Source organism: Leucopleurus acutus (genome assembly GCF_964270905.1).
Source record: "Leucopleurus acutus genome assembly, chromosome: 16".
NCBI classification, from domain to species: Eukaryota; Metazoa; Chordata; class Mammalia; order Artiodactyla; family Delphinidae; genus Leucopleurus; species Leucopleurus acutus.
The window spans coordinates 9937250-9950483 of NC_139158.1; the positions used below are offsets into that span (position 1 = coordinate 9937250).

Consider the following 13234-nt stretch of genomic DNA (forward strand, 5'->3'; position numbering starts at 1 on the left):
ATCCAGGACGAGCAGGTCCTGCTCCTGGTTCGCCCTTTCAGCTACCAGCTCCGGGCCAAGTGGGCCCGCGATGTTGCTGGGGGTGCAGAGGGGGGAAAAAGAAACAGAAAAGACATGGGGGGACCCCCAGCCTTGAGGAAGCCGCAGTGTCTCTGTCATCCGGGGGGGGGGGGGTTGAGATTACACCAGGGTCTAAGGGTTGTGCATGGCGGCTCCCTCCTCCTCTTCCAGGTGGGCAGCAGCTGGAGGCTGCGCGGGCTGGAGCTTTTGTGCCCTGGGCTGAAAAGACAGGCCTAGCAAGTCAGATGAACCCGAGGGGAGGTGGATTCACGTAGACTCGAAGAAGCCAAGAGCCCATCGCTCAAGTGCTGGGGCTGGGGGGTGGCTGGTGACGCTGGGGTTCGGGGGAAGAGACGGTTTGACAGCTGCTGAGATGGTGAGGGTTTAATTAGACGATGAGCTAAGTGTGACTTCACAGTGAGACCTGGCTGCCAAAGCCTCCAGCGCAGGCCTGGGCCGCATCAACAGAAAAGCAATCTTGGCGGTGCCCCAGGGAGGGCCACAGGCAGGCGACTCTGCCCTGCCCCGGTCCTGGCATGACTGCAGGGGTCCGGCTGTGGGCTGCCACTTGTCAGAACACAGACACATCCTGGCGTGGCCCGAGGAGCCAGGCCAGGATGGGGAGGGGCCTGAGGAACAGTGAGGAGACGTGGAACCCTTGGGACAGGTTGGAGTGACCCTTGGGAGAGGCAGGAGTGAAGGGGACACCCAGCTCAGCTCGCCTCCCAGGCCTCGGGGCCCCATGAAAGTACCATCAGGCACATAGTAGGTGCTCAAGAACTATTTGGTGAGTGAATGAATGAAAAGGAGGAGCTGGGGTGTATGAGTGACTGAAATGGCGCAGGACCGCACCTAATGGTTTGGAGGAAAAGAGCAAGTAACCACTTCCTGAGCTCGGGTTCTGTCTGCGCTGCTGTTGACAAAGCTGTCGGCTTCCAGCGGTGTCTCCCGTCACTGACGAGTGCGCTGAGTGCTGGGCACACCTGTACAACTGGGAGCATCTGGCCAAGAGTCCACCTCCAGCCTGGAAGCTTCCCTCAGCCGCTCATTCACTCCCAAATATGCAGGAAGCAGCTACTACGTGTCCTGTCCTATTTAGTTTCCAGACAGTGAACCAACGCACAGTGAATATGTTTGTAACGTCAGATTATGATAAATGCGGGATGAAAAACAAAGCAGGGCGGGCTAGGGAGGGCTGGAGGGGGCTGTTTTAGGCTGGTGAAGTGACATTTGAGCAGATGCTTGAATGGAGAGAGGGAGGGAGGGAAGAGTATGGTGATCTGGAAGAAGAGTGTCTGAGTAGACGGAAGAGCAGGTGCAAAGGCCCTGGGATGAGTGCGCGCTTGGCGTGTTAGGGAAGCGCCAGGGAGGGCAGAGAGACCGGGGTGAGCAGGTAGAGGGGTGAAAGATAAGGCCGGAGGTGATGGGGTCCTGGTCACGTAGGGCCTTGTAGGACTTCGGCCATCGCTGAGTGGGAGGGGAGCCTATGGGCAGTTTTTAAGAGAGTAGTGATGTATTTGGTGTTTCAGGAGGATCCCTCTGGCTGCTGAGTGGCCAGAGTGGTGCCTGGGAGGTGGGAGGTGGTGATGACCAGGCCCTGGGGCCCTGCATGTCCCGCAGCCTCCATCCCGCGTTCAGCCTTGCCGTTGCCCTTCCAGCGGAAGCCCTGGGCCTGGACCACATGGTCCCCGTCCCCTACAGGAAGATCGCCTGCGACCCGGAGGCTGTGGAGATCGTGGGCATCCCGGACAAGATCCCCTTCAAGCGCCCCTGCACCTACGGGGTCCCCAAGCTGAAGCGGATCCTGGAGGAGCGGCACAGCATCCACTTTGTCATTAAGAGGTAGGGGGTGGGGGGCAGGGGGGCAGGGCTGGGCAGAGGGGCGACGGCAGGCACGAGGCAGGTCCCTGGGGAGGCAACAGGGGTCAGGAGCGGAGCGAAGGGGTTCTGTAGCCTGACAGCTGCGTGGCCGCCTCCTTCTGGCCTCTTTTGAGTATTGAATGGAGAAATGGAGGCACAGTGCCTGACCCGAGTAGGCACTGGCTAAGCTCTCAGAGGTGTTTTCCTGCCACTGAAGAAGACCTGAGGCCTTTGTACTTACCTCCCTTCAGAGAGGAGCCCACCTGAGCTCAGGTGGGGCTGGGCCAGCCTCTCCCTTTCTGCACCTCCCATCGGACTACCCTGCCTGCTGGTAGTTTGTCCACCTTTCCTGTCCTCCCAGGTGGCCAGTTTCCCTGGTGCAGGTGCGGGTGGGCGGGAGAAGGCAGAGCACTATGGACTCTGGAACTGCAGCCCCTTCCCCCCGGCCTGCTGCCACCCACCCCCCAGCCTTGTCTCACAACTCCCACAGGGGGCTTTGTCCTCACAGCTGGCCGGACTCACCAGCGAGCGGGCATCCCCAGGCAATGCCAGGCTTCCTGGGATTGCTTCCTCCTAAATAGTTAGAGAGGGAGGGGGCCAGAGGCCGTGCCGTCCAGCCCCCTGCCTCCAGCAGCACTGCCTGCGTCGGGCCCTTCCCAGGCATCCATTCTGGGAGTCCGCTGAGGGCGTGGCTCCCAGCGTGTGCACGCGCCCACGCGCCTGCTTGATTGCTTGTTGCCCTAGACTGTAAGCAGGGACGGTGTGGCTCGTGGCTGAATCCCCAGCGCCCACAGCAGTCCCTGGCATGCAGGAGATGCCAGTCCATATCTGTGGAATAAAAGGATGGATGGATGAAAGTGCTTGTCCAAATTTGGACTCAGGCCATCTAACTTGTTAGAGCTTAGGAAATAAACAGGGCAATAGGAGAGAGAAAAATGGTGGGTGGGTGAGGAGGAGACCTGTTTAGGGTGGCCCGGGGGCCTCTGAGACAAGGTCCCATTGGTTAAGCCAGAGCTGGGAGGTTGAGAAGGGCCGCCTGCACCCAGCTGGGCAGTGTCTGGGCAGAAGAATTGACCTCAGTGAGCAGCCCAGACGGCTGGGGTGCAAGAGGGTGGGGATTGACCCTGAGAGCGTGGAGTTGTTCTGAGCCTTGGGAAGGACCTCTGCAGGGTTGCTGGATGCCAGAGCTGGGGTCTGCCCGGCCCCCTGGCTGCTGGGGGAGAACGGACTCTAGAGAGCAGAAGCAGGAGACTGGCGAGGAGGCTGCTGCAGCCGTGGGCCAGGCCAGCGTGGTGGGCACAGGGAGAGAGCGGCTGGGTTGGGGATGGCATCTGAGCGGTGACGGGGTGTGCTGGTGAGTGGACCGTGCAGGTGGGGAGGGGAGTGGGGAGGAAGGGTCACCCCCATGTTTCTGAGTGAGTTCACCTTGGAGGAGATCAGGAGATGGAATTTTCAGAAGCCCAGCTGAGAGGTCAGAAGCTCGGGAGGGAGGTCTGGGAGTTAGAGATAAAAATCTGAGAGTTGGCAGCGTGGGCCAGGAAGGGATCACGGGCAGGAGAGAAATAGAGAAGAGAAGAGAGGGGCAATTCCCTGGCGGTCCAGTGGTTAGGACTCCACTCTTGCCTGCTGAGGGCCCGGGTTCAATTCCTGGTCAGGGAACTAAGATCCCACAAGCCATGCAGCGTGGCCAAAAACAAAAAAAGAAAGAAAAAAAAAAGAGAGAAAAGGTGGAGAGGACTCAGATGGACTCTGGGATCCCCACGTTAGAGGCTGGGGCCGCCAGCAGAGGAGGCTGAGAGTGGCCAGGGAGCTGGGCGGGCGTCTCACTGCCACCGAGGGAGGTGACTCTGAGAGTCAGCTCTGACTGTGGGGCACGCCTGCTCAGAGCCCTTCCCCGCTCCCCCACTCTCCGTGAGCCCTGGTGTAGCGGCCCCCAGGGTGCCACACTCCAGTCCGTCAGCAGCCGCCATGCCCGCCTTAGTGCTGCTCCGCCCTCCCTCCTGTTTCTCTGAACTCCTGCCTCCTCACGTGCCTCCGGCCACCACTGAAGCCCTTTCCTTTGCCTGGAGCTGCTCCCCGCCCTCCTTCCCACCTGTCCTGTCTTTCAAGGCTCACTATTCTGTCTAGAAGCCCTCCCCCGTCCTCAGTTGGAAAGAATTTCCCCCTTCCGCAGCAGATGGCTTCTTCCCCCTATCCGCGTCCCCACCAGCCCCCCATCACCCTGATCACTGGCGGCAGTGGGACCACATCTGTGCCACCTCTGTTCCCTCTCAACCTCTACCAGGGGTCCCACTTGATAAATCATTCTGGAGGTGGATTTGAAATCATTTGAGGGAATTCCCTGGCGGTCCAGTGGTTAGGACTCTGCACTTCCATTGCTGAGGGCCTGGGTTCAATCCCTGGCTGGGGAACTAACATCCCGCAAACCGAGTGGCGTGGTGGGGCCAAAAACAAAATCATTCGGCCTTCTGTCAGGTAGTGCCTCCTGTTGCCTAGCTTAAGTCTCTCTTGCTGCTGCCTAAGTCCTTTTCCTTCAGTTGACTCCTGGTAGCAAGGGAGGAGGCTAGGAGAGCAGAAAGCAGCAAGGGCATCCCAGTGACCCCTTACATTCCTGACTGTGGTGTTTGAGTCCTCACTGTGGCTGACCTTCATCTCCCTCTATCCAAACTGTAGGTCGTTTAACCCTCCACTAGTATTTGCCAGGCGCCTCCTGCAGTCCCAGCCCTTCACTGAGCTCTACTGAGGACTTCATGAAACAGCAGGCACAGTCCCCATCTGCCCCCGGGGGCTACCGCGAGTCATGGGGGGTGGTCACTCCTGCGATGAGTCCTGGGAGCATCAAACAGCATGTTCCCGGTGTAGACTCGATGGCATCTGAGCAGCAAGCCTGTGGGGCTTCCTGGAGGAGGAGGCTTGGCATCAGGCCGACTGGGCTTGAAGCCACACAGCACGTGAAAACCTTGACTAGCGCTTCTCTTCTGAGCCTCAGTTTCCTCATTTGTAAATATAGGGACAATGATGCCCTATTCCTCAGGTTTTTCTCAACATAGTATGAGGAGGTAGACATAACATACCTGGCATGAAATAGATGCTCAATAGACGCGAGTCTTCTCCCTTTACCTCATCTCCTTCACGTATAGAGAAGTAGTTAAATCAGTGCTGACAACCCGGGTTCGAATCCTGGCCCTACCATTTTCCTGCTGTGTGTCCTTGGGCAAGTTACTCAACTGCTCTGCCTTACTTTCCTCGTCTATAAAATGGGGCAGAGGCAAATTCCCTGGCGGTCCAGTGGTTAGGGCTCTGCGCTGCCACTGCAGGGGGCATGGGTTCGATCCCTGGTGGGGTAATTAAGATCCCACATGCTGCACCGTGTGGCTAGAGAACAAAATAAAATAAAATGCGGCTAATGATTGTTCAGGCCCCACAGTGCTGATGGGAGACACATGGATGTGAGCGAGGTGCTCAGAACAGAGGCTGCTCCTCTCTGAGCCCCAGTGCATTTTCACTGTTGCACAGCCCAGCCTCGTCAGGGAGACATTTGAGATCACATCTGCGATCGTCCTAGCAGAAGGGAGTCAGAGAACAGAGAGCCTAGGAAGCAGCCAGGAGGGGGAGTTGCCACCCCAGCCCAGGTGTCTGCAGTGCGGGGGAGGTCAGGGTGCTCTCCCGACAAAAGGGAGAAGCCCCTCGACAAAGCCTGTGGGTCTTGTTATTAGTGGAAGGGGGCTTCCTGGCCCCTGGGTCCCCAGTCATGCCCAGCCCTGACCCCTAAATCCCCGGTTTCTACCAGGACACAAGCCCAGAGCGAGAGGCTCTGAGTTCACGTGTGTCGGTTCTACCTAAGGGAGGACTTCAGAGGGAAAAGTGTCTGGAGGGGGTCCTAGAACTCTGCAGTGTGCAACAGCGACCCTTGTTCAGAGCTCATCAGGTGGGCCTTCCAGGCCGGGCAGCCCATGAGGGCGTCTGTCACAGCATCGGAGCCACGTCAGATCAGACTTTCTCCCTGTCATCTGTCTCCCCGCTCCCCGCCCACCAACTCCTCTAGGAACTGAAGGCCAAGGTGTCACACCCCCTCCCTTGTGCTCCCTGATAAGTAAATATAACCATAAATAATAAAACTTGCTGTTAATGCAGGGAGCCTCCCCGTCACTGGGTGGAGCTGAGGAAGCGTGCCTCAGAGGGGAAGCCAGTTCTCTCCAGAATTATGCCCTGTGGCCGCTTCTCGGCCTTGGGGGACCCAGACGAGCATGAACCTCCAGGAACAGTGGGGGAAGCTTGCGCCTCTCAGAATAAGAACAGGATGCCGTGCCTGGGGTCTCACCGCCCTGGTAACCCACACGCTCTACCTTCTGTCACTGACCTTTTCGCCTCTGTTTGAATTTCCCTCTGGGCCCGGCTTGGGCACTGTCGGCCCCCTTGTATTTGGACTCAGACAAGCGGGACTTCGTTTGTCCCATGTCGCCTCTGGGGGTGCCAGTTTAGTGGCCAAAGCCCTGTCCCCTTGTCCTGCCGCTCCATGGCACGCAGGCTCTGCTGCAGGCCCCCCAGACCAGCTGCCTGAGGCTCCCCAGCCCGCTGGGAGCCACCTGGTGGGGTCTGGGAGCAGAGCAGAAAGAACAGCAGCCCTGCAGGTAGGCAGCCAGGTGATCCCAGCTCCCTCGCTGACCTTTACTCCATCCTCGTTTTCCAGGAATAAGAACTCCAGGTGTCTTATCAGGATGACTCAGGAGTCCCCAAATGGCCCCTGGGCCCCTAGCCATCCCCCCTCCAAGCCATCCTCTGTGTGGTGATGGAGTGATCTGAGGGTGCCATGCGCCCTGGGGGCTCCCCGTTGCCCACGGTGTAGAGACCACATGCCTGGGCACAGCACGGAAGGCTGGTCACCTCCCACAGGACGCCTCCAGCCGGCCAGATGGAGCTGCCAGCCCTCCCTGTGCCTTTACCTGGACAACCTCTCAGCCCTCCCACCTGGGCTCGCCATCCCCAACTCCGTGAAGTCTTTCCTGACCCCCTCCCTGCTTGGGTCCCCTTGGCTTCTGAGACAAACCGGAGGGGTCCCACATGTCACGCTGTGAGGCAGTGATCTGGAATGCTCCTGGCTTGTGCCGCCGACAGAGAGCTTCCTGGGAGCAGGGCCTACCCCTACCTGTCGCTGAGACACAGGTGGTGGTGGGTAAAGGCTGCGGAGCCCCGGTGGGAAAGGGGTGTGAGTTATCCTCCAGCTGTGGCCGAGGAGAGCTCAGGGCCGGAGGAAGCCCCACCCCCCACCCTGGGCTGTTGAGATGAATAGGTTGGACCCTCCGGGACCCCCACAGGGGCTGGCCAGTGCCTTCCCTGGCTGTGGAGAAATGGTTCGGGATGTCTGGTTGTTTGGGGGTATCTGGCTGTTCCGGACCGTGCCCTCTTCTGCCCCCATGTGAGGCCAGCCCGGTGCCCAGGTCTGCAGCCATGCATGTGGGACTTGAGTGACGGTCACTGAGGAGACCTGGAGGCCGGCTCCCCTCTCATGCCCATCTCTCCTCTCTCCCCAGGATGTTCGATGAGCGAATTTTCACAGGTATGTGTGGGTACCGTCTAGTCTGTTCTGAAGCCACCAAGCTGATGCCCCCAAGAGTGCTTGAGCTGCCACCACACCGGACCCAAGGGAGCCTGGGTGTGGCTTCTGTATCCGGGGGCCCCAGCTCCCAGGCGCAGACAGACTGTCAGGACATCCCCTCCAGACATGGGAAGCCCTGGATGGGGAATAATAAAGCTGACATTTGCTGAATACTAACATGTGATGGCTACTCTCCTAAGCTGTTAGCATATTTAATTTTAATTTAATTTAGTTTTCAACAGTCCTATAAAGTGGGTTCTGGTTTTTTCCCTGAAGTCTAGCTAGTGAGCACTGGGGTCTAGATGCAAACCGAAGTGCCCAGGCCATGACCAGTGGGTGGCCTGCCTCTCAGGAGGAAGAGGCGGACTCTGCCAGGTGCAGCAAAGGGAGCACGGATCTTGGGGTGCAACACATCTGAGTCCCAATACCAGCCCTACCTCCCCCCAGCTTTGGGACCTTGGGCACGGTCATGTGGGCCTCAGTTTCCACATCTGTGAAAAGATAAGAGCACCATCCTCTGGGTTCCTGGGATAACTAAATGAGAGAATGGTCCCATGGTACAGCCTTGGGAGAGACTCGGTCCCTTTCCCAAGGGCTCCCTCAGCCCCAATAGCATAGCCCCTGTCCTGAGGTCAGGACAGCCGTTTCTGGCTTCTTCCTCCTGCCAAATCCTCTGAGATCCCCGTCATCCTTATTCCTCATCCCAGGGGAGGCATCTCTCCCTGGACCCCTTCCTGGCTTGGCTGGACATGGAGGCCACAAGAAGGAGGGACAGAGGCCAGACCACACCTGAGGGGTGCCCCCAGGAGCTTCCCCCAGAGGCCCCTGCTGGGTGCCCCGCAGGCAGAGGAGGCTGGAGAACCTTCGCCTTGACCACCCTGCCCCTCCCTGGCTCTCCCCCCAGGGAACAAGTTTACCAAAGACCCCACAAAGCTGGAGCCAGCCAGCCCGCCCGAGGACATCTCTGCGGAGGTCTCCCGTGCTGCCGTCCTGGACCTGGCTGGGACTGCTCGGTAAGGCCACACCCCGGCTCTGCGCCAGCTCTGCAGGGAGGAGCGAGGCCTAGGGCTGGCTGGAGGATGCTAGGCCCAGCGTCTCACTCCACCTGGACACCCCGCACAGGGTTATCCCGCACAGGCACCTGTACGCCTCACCCCACTGTGGGCCAGGGAGAATCTAAAGGGACCCAGAAGGAGAACAGAGATTTCGCCAATTTTCTTCCACCTGGAGGATTCTCGTCACCCTTTGGGATCTAGCCATACGTTATCTAGTCTGAAAAGCCTTCCCTGGCACCCAGACTAGGTCAGGAATCTGCCCTGCATGTCCACGAGGCCTCGCACTCAGTTCATGGCCTGGTCGCCATTCACCAGTGCCCCCCACCCAGGCCCTGGGCTCCTGGGGGCCAGGGACGGGCCATCTATCCCGGAATCCCCACGTCCAGCCCAGGCCTCCCCGACTGTTCTATGAATGAACCGAATCCTCCATCCCAGGGTCCTGCCCAGCTTCACTCCCCAAGCCCCTCCCCAGACTCCTTAACCCTCTCCAGGCAGGTGGTCCCTACAGCTCTCAGTGCCCCCAACAAGCACTGATCAAACCCCTACTGCACTAAGTGGTGGGGCTCCTAGACTGGCCAGTCCCAGGCCTCAGGAGCTCCCAGCTGGTGGGCAAGGTGGACGCCCAGCACGTCACCCCAGGGTACAGATCAGGAGCTCGGCTGGGGCAGCCAGGAGACTGCTGTCCGGGAGACGGGGCACTGGGGGTATTGCTGGCGTAGGGGGGGAGCGGCGTGGATCCCGCTGGGATGGGAGCAGATGTGGTCAGGGGTGCATTTTGAATTGGCAGCCGCCGTGGGCCCCTGACTGCTTGGAGGGGGAAAGCTGGGGCTGATGCCATGTCATTTCTCGGCTTCCTTCCCACAGGTCGGACAAAAGCAGTCTCTCTGAAGACTGTGGGCCAGGTGAGGAGCTGGACCCCACTGCGCGTGTCTGGGGTGGGAGGGCGTCCACCAGCCCCACTCAGCAGCTCTGGGGAGGAGGCCGGCTCAGACCATGAGCCTGGGTATTCATGAATGTCCTCCGTCCACCCCGTCCCCTGACCCTCCCCCAGGCCGCAGAGCATGCTGGGAGCTCGCTGGGGGCCGGGAGGGGCAGGTGGGATGTGGGTGGCTTTGTGGGAGACCTGGATTCGGGTATCACCTCTGTCTCCACATCCTTGGCGATGCAGGCCTCAGCTGCCAGGTCTATACGTTGTATCTACCTATAGCTCAGACACCAGGGCTGACGTGACTTTTCCTGGCACTACTAACAAGTCACAGACAGGAGAATGTTCAAGAATGACTCCCCTGCCCGGCCGAGCTCACGCCCGCACTTGACCAGATCCCTCGTTTCCCCCCACAGGAACCTCTGGGGAGCTGGGTGGGCTGAGACCCATCAAAATAGAGCCAGAGGATCTAGATATCATTCAGGTCACTGTCCCAGGTAAGGGCTGATCCTGCCACCCCGCCTGAAGGTACAGGGGTCGAGCACCACCGTGTCCCCTCCCGGGCTGTCGTGTTCTGTCTCTGGAGCCCCTGTCCCGGCCAAGAAGGGGTCGCCAGGCCGCTGTTTCTCTGGTCTGATCGTGAAAGGCTGCAGCGTTGCGTGTGCTTTCTGTAGCCACATCTGCCCTCTGGGCTGGGGGTCCGGTCTCAGCTCCGACCTTCCTAAAGGTCCCCCCAGCCTTCACCTCTCTGGCCTGGCTTCCCTGGGATTTGAGAGGCTGCGGGGGAGAAGAAAAGGTCATTGGAGTAAGAGGATCTGAGTCTGACTCCAGACCTGGGTCCCTCTGAGCGTCAGTTTCCGCATCTGTGAAGAGGGGCATGTACTTGTCCTCTGGAGGCTCAGGATGGGGCAACCACAGGCTCCAGGCCCCTTGGGTCCCTGCTGTCCTCCGGCACAGCTACCCTCCTTCCTTAAGGGTCCTGCTCTGTGGGCACGCTGAGCTGGGAGGTCCCTGAGGGACCGTGACGGGGTGGGACAGACAGAAGATGCTGTTGTCATTTGGAGTTTTGCCTCCAGACCCTTCCCCAACCTCTGAGGAAATGACAGACTCAATGCCTGGACATGTGCCCTCGGAAGATTCCGGTTACGGGATGGAGATGCTGACTGGTAAGAAGTGGGCTGGGGACCCACCTCCCTGGGATGTAACAGGGAGAGGGGTGGGCCAGGAAGCCTCTAGACTTTTCTTGGTATTGACTGTCCCCCTTGGAAGAAACTCAGTATATGCCTGGCTCCCCCATCCCGGCCAGGTTCCTTTCTGAAAACTTGAAATAGGCCTTGAGTTAATATTAAGTCTGGTTACTCTGTCTTTCCCAGGAGCTCCCATTTGGATAAGTTTGTTTATTTAGTCAGTAACTATTTATTGAGCACCTACTATGTACAAGGTCCCATGCAAGGTGCTGGGGACAGAGCAGTGAACCCGACAGACCAAAGTCCCCGCCCTTGTGGGCTGACATCCCAGTGCAGGGAGACAGGTAATAAGCAAATCAATAAGAAAAATAGGGGAATTCCCTGGCGGTCCAGTGGTTAGGATTCCAGGCTTTCACTGCCAGGAGCCCGGGTTTGATCCCTGGTCAGAGAACTAAGATCCTGCAAGCTGTGCAGTGCGGCCCCCAAAAAAAGGAAAAAAGAAAAATAGAAAGTCAGATGGTGGTAAGTGTTATAGGGAGACACAAGGCCAGGAGGGGAAGTATCAGGGGCAGGAGGGGTGGTTATTACAGGTATTGAGTGGTCAGAGAGGACCTCACTGAGAAAATGACATTGGAGCAAAGACCTGAAGGAGGTGCGGGCAGGAGCCGTGTGGATATCAGGGCAGAACTTTCCAGGCAGAGGGAGCAGCATGGGCATAGGCCCTGAGGTGCACTATGCCCAGCATGTCTCGGCAACAGCAAGGAGGCCGGGTGGCTGGAACAGAGTGAGGTGCGGAAAGGGAGGTGGTGGGTGAGTTATGCAGGGTTGTGTGCATCAGAGGAAGGACTGGAGACTTAACTCTGAAGAGACAGGAACCAGTGCGGGGGTGGCGCTAATGGAGTACATTTTAACGGTGTTTACTCTGACCGTGGAGCTGAGAACAGACTGCAGAAGGTCTGGGGACAAGGACAGAAACAGACTCTGACGATAATTTAGGCAAGAGGAATGGTTGGGCAGGTGGATAGCAGCAGGGAGAGGGTAGGGTTCTGTGTGTTTTGTTTATGAACGTTTATTTTGGAAATGTTCAAAACCACCCGAAGTTGAAAAGAATAGCTTAATGAATCTCACATGCCCAACTCTCAGCTCCAACCATTCTCAACAGATGTTATTATTGATAATAAGAAGTAAGAATTATTACACGTAGTTAATGTTTTTAGAAAGTGAATCATTCTAGGACTTCCCTGGCGGTCCAGTTGTTAAGACTCCGCGCTTCCACTGCAGGGGGCGCAGGTTTGATCCCTGGTTGGGGAACTAAGATCCCGCGTGCCGCGTGGCACAGCCAAAAAATAAAAAAAAAATTTTTGTAAGTGAATCATTATAAAGACAAATAGTATGTAAATTATAGAAGGTTTGCGGACATGGCAGAAAACGATATTAGTACTTAGATGATTTGAGTTTGGAAGGCTGTGTAACAAGGGATGCAGGGCCAGGGCAGGAAACTTTAGGAAGATGACTGGAATTTGTTTCCCTTGCCTGTGATGTCTGGTGTGGGCTTGATTAGGAGGGGAGAGGGATGGGTATTGCTTAAGGATACTGTGCAAAAGCATGGGAGGTGTATTTAAATGCACAGTGTGAAGAAACCTCATAATGTTCAATGTGAAAAGCAAGTGCAGAAGGATATAGACAATATGGCATTTCTGTAAGTTTGGAGACGTAACAATAGTATTGCTAATGTTTTATTTTTAAAAATCGTGTGCAACTATGACAAAATGCTAATGTGTATTCATTCCGGCTGATAGGTCCATGAGTGTTTGTGGTAATATTCTGTATGCTTTACTGCACTTTTTAACATGTCCCCTACCGAAAATAAACAAGTGACTGGAAAAATAAATAAGAAGGTTTCCTACAGGCCCAGATGGGTGGTGCCGCGTTAATTGGTGACAGAACAAAGGCAGAATCTCTCTGCTCCTCGTCTGCTTCCGTCTTCTCTGTCAGGGAGAATGGTCTGGAAACAGGAAAGAGTGAGGAGGACCTGGGAGTCCGGTTCAACAAGGAGATATAAAGGGTCCTCAGAGCTGCTGTGGGTGAGTGTGCTCTATGGATACTACCTAAGACGTGCATAGGACGTGAGAAGTCCCAGCGGACACAGATGAGCTGACAACAGAGATAGACTTGGAGATGAGGTTTTGCCCCAATTGCAAACAGGTGGACCGTGCGTTAGTCCCAGGCCACAGTTCTGGAACAGATTTCTACATGGGCGACTGGGAGCCATCAGAGGGGACCCACTGTGGGGTCATCCATGGGACGGAGTTGGCTCATACGACATCGAGATCTCCAGATGACCCTCCAGCTGCGGAAGCGCCTCATGATTTTTATAAACAAAAGGGTTTTGGGCTTCCCTGGTGGCGCAGTGGTTGGGAGTCCGCCTGCCGATGCAGGGGACGCGGGTTCGTGCCCCGGTCCGGGAAGATCCCACATGCCGCGGAGCGGCTGGGCCTGTGAGCCATGGCCGCTGAGCCTGCGCGTCCGGAGCCTGTGCTCTGCGGCGGGA

General features: G+C 57.4%; 1 protein-coding gene across 3 annotated transcripts in view; it reads left to right on the top strand.

Moving 5' to 3' along the window:
* The window catches only part of GTF2IRD1 (GTF2I repeat domain containing 1), a gene marked incomplete at its 5' end in the record, with an annotated part of 77391 nt that overhangs the window by 14713 nt on the left and 49444 nt on the right, over positions 1–13234 (top strand). For all 3 annotated transcript variants that reach the window (XM_082857694.1, XM_082857693.1, XM_082857695.1), the window contains 6 exons: positions 1719–1902; positions 7452–7477; positions 8421–8529; positions 9436–9473; positions 9913–9993; positions 10573–10662. In XM_082857694.1, the coding sequence (XP_082713820.1) occupies positions 1719–1902; positions 7452–7477; positions 8421–8529; positions 9436–9473; positions 9913–9993; positions 10573–10662 (528 nt within the window). The remainder of the gene's footprint in view (positions 1–1718; positions 1903–7451; positions 7478–8420; positions 8530–9435; positions 9474–9912; positions 9994–10572; positions 10663–13234) is intronic.